A 6,000-nucleotide genomic window follows, 5' to 3' on the forward strand; every position below is an offset into this window, starting at 1 on the left:
CACTAGTGGGAGAGTCTAGGACTAGAGGCCATAGCCTCAGAATTAAAGAATGTCCATTTAGGAAGAAGATGAAGAGGAATTTAGTCAGAGGGTGATAAATCTGTGGAATTCATTGTCACAGAAGGCTGTGGAGGCCAAGTCAATGGATATTTCTAAGGCGGAGATTGACGGATTCTTGATTAGTACGGGTGTCAGGGGTTGTGGGGAGAAGGCAGGAGAATGGGGTTGAGAGGGAGAGAGAGATCAACCATGATTGAATGGCAGAATAGGCTTGATAGAAACATAGAAAATAGGTGCAGGAGTAGGCCATTCAGCCCAGGCCATCACCGCCATTCAATACGATCACGGCTGATCATCCAAAATCAGTACCCCATTCCTGCTTTCTTCCCATATCCCTTGATTCCGTTAGCCCTAAGAGCTATATCTAACTCTCTCTTGAATACATTGATGGGCCGAATGGCCTAATTCTGCTCCTATCACTTATGAACACGAACTTCGCCTCTCAAACCTGCCCTCCGTGTCCTTCAATCTCTTTAATCGGGCGGCACGGTGGCGCAGCGGTAGAGTTGCTGCCTCACAGCACCAGGTACCCGGGTTCAATCCTGACTGTGGGCGCTGTCTGTACAGAGTTTGTACGTTCTCCCCGTGACTGCGTTGCTGGGCCCCGTGCTGGGCCCGTTACTGTTTGTCATCTATAGCAATGATTTGGATGAGAACGTACATGGTAAGATTAGCAAGTTTGCAGATGATACAAAAGTGGGTGGTTTTGCAGATAATGCTGATTGTGAAAAGTTGCAGCAGGATCTTGATCGATTGGCCAGGTGGGCTGAGGAATGTTGATGGGATTTAATACAGAGAACTGTGAGGTGTTGCATTTTGGGACGTCGAACAAGGGCAGGGCCTACACAATAAATGGTAGGCCTCTGGGTAGTGTTGTAGAGCAGAGGGATCCAGGCGTGCAGGTGCATGGTTCCCTGAAGATGGAGTCGCAGGTAGATAGGGTAGTCAAAAGGCTCTTGGCACATTGGCCTTCATCAGTCAGAGTATTGAGTGTAGAAGGTGGACACAAAATGCTGGAGTAACTCAGTGGGTCAGGCAGCATCTCTGGAGAGGAGGAATAGGTGACGTGTAGGGTCGAGACCCTTCTTCAGACTGATGTCAGGGGAGTGGGTGGGACAAAGATAGGATGGCATCGGAGACAGGAAGACTGGTGGGAGAACTGGGCAAGGGAGGAGATGGACAGAGAGGAAAAGCAAGGGCTATTTGAAGTTAGAGAAGTCAATGTTCATACCGCTGGGTGTAAGCTGCCCAAGCGAAATATGAGTTGCTGTTCCCCCAATTTGCGCTGGGCCTCACTCTGACAATGGAGGAGGCCCAGGACAGAAAGGTCAGATTGGGAGTGGGAGGGGGAGTTTAAGTGCTGAGCAACCAGGAGATCACGCAGGTTGAGGTGGACTGAGCAGAGGTGTTCAGGGAAACGATCGCCGAGCCTGCGTTTGGTCTCGCCGATGTACAGGAGTTGACACCTGGAACAGCGGACACAGTAGATGAGGTTGGAGGAGGTGCAGATGAACCTCTGCCTCACCTGAACAGACTGCTGGGGTCCTTGGATGGAGTCGAGGGGGGAGGTAAAGGGACAGGTGTTGCATCTCCTGCGGTTGCAGGGGAAAGTGCCCAGGGAGGGGGTGGTTTGGGTAGGAAGGGAAGCGTGGACCAGGGAGTTGCAGAGGGAACGGTCTCTGCGAAAAGCAGAAAGGGGTGGAGATGGGAAGATGTGGCCAGGAGTGGGATCCCGTTGGAGGTGGCGGAAATGTTGGAGGATTATATGCTGTTGACATTATTGAGTATAGAAGTTAGGAGGTCATGTTGCAGTTAAATAAGACATATGTGAGGCCTTATCGAAACATATAAGATTATTAAGGGGCTGGACACGTTAGAGGCAGGAAACATGTTCCCAATGTTGGGGGAGTCCAGAACCAGGGGCCACAGTTTAAGAATAAGGGGTAGGCCATTTAGAACGGAGATGAGGAAAAACTTTTTCAGTCAGAGAGTTGTAAATCTGTGGAATTCATTGCCTCAGAAGGCAGTGGAGGCCAATTCTCTGAATACATTCAAGAGAGAGCTAGATAGAGCTCTTAAGGATAGCTGAGTCAGGGGATATGGGGAGAAGGTAGGAACGGGGTACTGATTGAGAATGATCAGCCATGATCACATTGAATGGTGGTGCTGAATGGCCTACTCCTGCACCTATTGTCTATTGTCTATTGCCTTATTTAGAGTATTGTGTTCAGTTCTGGGTACCATGTTATAGGAAAGATGTTGTCAAGCTGGAAAGGGTGCAGAGATTGGAAAGATGTTGCCAGGACTAGAGGGTGTGAGCTGTAGGGAGAGGTTGAGCATGCTAGGACTCTATTCCTTGGAGCGCAGAAGGATGAGAGGTGATTCTGATAGAGGTGTGTAAAATCAGGAGAGGAATAGATCAGGTAAATGCACTTGCCCAGATTAGGGGAATCGAGAATCGGAGGACATACGTTTAAGGTGAAGGGGAAAAGGTTTAATAGCAACTTGAGGGGTAACCTTTTCACTCAGAGGACGGTGGGTATGGGAAGCTGGGTCATAGACTTTTGACTTTGGAGATAAAGTGCGTAAACAGGCCCCTGGTCCCACCGAGACCGCACTGACCCCGATCCCCGCATACTAACACGATAGGAGCAAAGAGGTCCTTCTGCAGTTGTACAGGGCCCGAGTGAGACCGCACCTGGAGTACTGCGTGCAGTTGTACAGGGCCCTAGTGAGACCGCACCTGGAGTACTGTGTGCAGTTTTGGTCTCCAAATTTGAGGGAGGATATTCTTGCTATTGAGGGCGTGCAGCGTAGGTTTACTAGGTTAATTCCCAGAATGGCAGGACTGTCATATGTTGAAAGACTGGAGCGGCTAGGCTTGTATACACTGGAATTTAGAAGGACGAGAGGGGATCTTATCGAAACATATAAGATTATTAAGGGATTGGACACGTTAGAGGCAGGAAACATGTTCCCAATGTTAGGGGAGTCCAGAACCAGGGACCACAGTTTAAGAATAAGGGGTAGGCCATTTAGAACGGAGATGAGGAAAAACTTTTTCAGTCAGAGAGTTGTGAATCTGTGGAATTCTCTGCCTCAGAAGGCAGTGGAGGCCAATTCTCTGAATGCATTCAAGAGAGAGCTAGATAGAGCTCTTAAGGATAGCGGAGTCAGGGGGTATGGGGAGAAGGCAGGAACGGGGTACTGATTGAGAATGATCAGCCATGATCACATTGAATGGCGGTGCTGGCTCGAAGGGCCGAATGGCCTCCTCCTGTACCTATTGTCTTTTGTCCTGGCTAATAGGGGACAGTTGGCAACCTTAGTCATGCTCCTCCTGTAAGTGATAATTTCCATTGTTCTGTTTCGGGACGTATATAACGATGAATCGTTCTTGCCTCCCCCCCCCTCCAGGTTCCCAGGGCCTGTTCTGCGAGCTGAAGACCGGCGACAAGAAGGGGCTGGAGTTCTACCTCAGGCTGGGCTTCCTGGAGCTGCCGGGAGCAGAGCCGTCCGCAGCGCAGGGACTGATCCTCGGCAGGCTGCTGTGACCGTCCCGTCTCCCCTCGGTCCTGCCCGCAACGCCACCAGCTTCATTTGCACATTCACCGGGAGCCGGCGTCCAGCGAGACCGCTCCCTGCTTTCCAGTCCAGCCCTGACACTAACTAAAGTGGTCTTTCTCCCCCTCTCTCCGCTGACTGACTTTATTTTAGTCGTTTGAAGAGACGTCTCCTATTCCTTTTCGGCAGAGACGCTGCCTGACCCGCTGAGTTACTCCAGCTTTTTGTGTCTATCTTGTGTCTTTTTTTTTGGTTTAGTTTTAGAGATACAGCCTGAAATAGGCCCTTCGGCCCACCGAGTCCGTGCCGACCAGCGATCCCCACACATTAACACTAACCTACACACACTCGGGATAATTTACATTTATACCAAGCCAATTAACCTGCAAACCTGTACGTCTTTGAAGTGCGGGAGGAAACTGGAGCACCCGGAGAAAACCCACGCAGGTCACGGGGAGAGTGTGCAAACTCCGTACAGACAGCACCCGTAGTCAGGATCGAACCCGGGTCTCTGGCTCTGTAAGGCAGCAACTCTACCGCTGCGCCACCGTGCCGCCCCTAGTTGGCAGACGTGCTGGTTCATTCATAGAAAACACAAGTGCAGAGTGCTGGAGTAACTCAGCGGGTCAGGCAGCATCTCTGGAGAACGTGGATGGGTGACGTTTCACAGAGTGCTGGAGTAACTCAGCGGGTCAGGCAGCATCTCTGGAGAACGTGGATAGGTGACGTTTCGGATCGGGCACTTCTTCAGACTGATTGTAGTGGGGAGGAACTGGAAGCAAGAAAAGACCAGGACACCGCGGGTTGCACGGTGGCGCAGCGGTAGAGTTGCTGCCTCACAGCGCCAGAGACCCTGGTTCGATCCTGACTACGGGTGCTGTCTGTACGGAGGTTGTACGTTCTCCCTGCGTGGATTTTCTCCGAGATCTTCAGTTTCCTCCCGCACTCCAAAGACGTACAAGTTAGCGGGTTAATTGGCTTCCGTAGTATTGTAAATTGTCCCTAGTATTTAAGATATGTATCAATGTGCTGGGATGATCGCTGGTCGGCACGGACCTGGGGGGCCGAAGGGCCTGTTTCCTCGCTGTATCTCTAAAGTCTAAAGTCTAACACAGCATGGACATGGGCCCTGTGGCCCACAGACCATAAATCACCCGTCCACACTAGTTCTATGTGATCCCACTTGGGCATCCATCCATCCCTGCACAAGGGGGGCAATTGACAGAGATTCACCAGGAACTGGCGTCCAGCGAGACCACTCCCTGCTTCCCAGTCCAGCCCTGACACGAACTAAAGTGGTCTTTCTCCCCCTCTCTCCGCTGACTGACTGGCAGCGGTGGAGCTGTTGCCTTACAGCGCTTGCAGAGTTTGCACGCTCCCCTGTGACCGTGTGGGTTCACTCCCAGATCCCAAAGACACGCAGGTCTGTAGGTTAATTGGCTGTCTGTAAATTACCCCCAGTGTGTATGTATCACAGGCATCACTAAATGCTGGAGTAACTCAGCGCGTCAGGCAGCATCTCTGGAGAGAAGGAATGGGTGACGTTTTCTTTGTCCCCCCCCTGACATCAGTCTGAAGAAAGGTCTCGACCCGAAACGTCACCCATTCCTTCTCTCCAGAGATGCTGCCTGACCCGCTGAGTTAGATTTAGATTTAGAGATACAGCGCGGAAACAGGCCCTTCGGCCCACCGGGTCCGCGCCGCCCAGCGATCCCCGCACACTAACACTATCCTACACACACTAGGGACAATGTTTACATTTACCCAGTCAATTAACCTACATACCTGTACGTCTTTGGAGTGTGGGAGGAAACCGAAGATAATAGACAATAGACAATAGACAATAGGTGCAGGAGTAGGCCATTCAGCCCTTCGAGGCAGCACCGCCATTCAATGCGATCATGGCTGATCACTCTCAATCAGTACCCCGTTCCTGCCTTCTCCCCATACCCCCTAACTCCGCTATCCTTAAGAGCTCTATCCAGCTCTCTCTTGAAAGCATCCAACGAACTGGCCTCCACTGCCTTCTGAGGCAGAGAATTCCACACCTTCACCACCCTCTGACTGAAAAAGTTCTTCCTCATCTCCGTTCTAAATGGCCTACCCCTTATTCTTAAACTGTGGCCCCTTGTTCTGGACTCCCCCAACATTGGGAACATGTTATCTGCCTCTAATGTGTCCAATCCCCTAATTATCTTATATGTTTCAATAAGATCCCCCCTCATCCTTCTAAATTCCAGTGTATACAAGCCCAATCGCTCCAGCCTTTCAACATACGACAGTCCCGCCATTCCGGGAATTAACCTAGTGAACCTACGCTGCACGCCCTCCATAGCAAGAATATCCTTCCTCAAATTTGGAGACCAAAACTGCACA

The 6,000-nt window shown here is 50.9% G+C and overlaps 1 protein-coding gene across 1 annotated transcript in view; it reads left to right on the forward strand.

Annotated features, from left to right (window-relative positions):
- Positions 1-4,509, forward strand: part of LOC144598330 (protein O-GlcNAcase-like) — a 57,799-nt gene extending 53,290 nt beyond the window's left edge. Inside the window, exon 18 of the mRNA XM_078408367.1 lies at positions 3,478-4,509. Within this exon, the coding sequence (XP_078264493.1) occupies positions 3,478-3,614 (137 nt within the window). The 3' untranslated portion in view covers positions 3,615-4,509. The remainder of the gene's footprint in view (positions 1-3,477) is intronic.
- The last annotated feature ends 1,491 nt before the right edge of the window (positions 4,510-6,000 follow it).

Source organism: Rhinoraja longicauda, chromosome 1 (assembly GCF_053455715.1).
Source record: "Rhinoraja longicauda isolate Sanriku21f chromosome 1, sRhiLon1.1, whole genome shotgun sequence".
Lineage (NCBI taxonomy): Eukaryota > Metazoa > Chordata > Chondrichthyes > Rajiformes > Arhynchobatidae > Rhinoraja > Rhinoraja longicauda.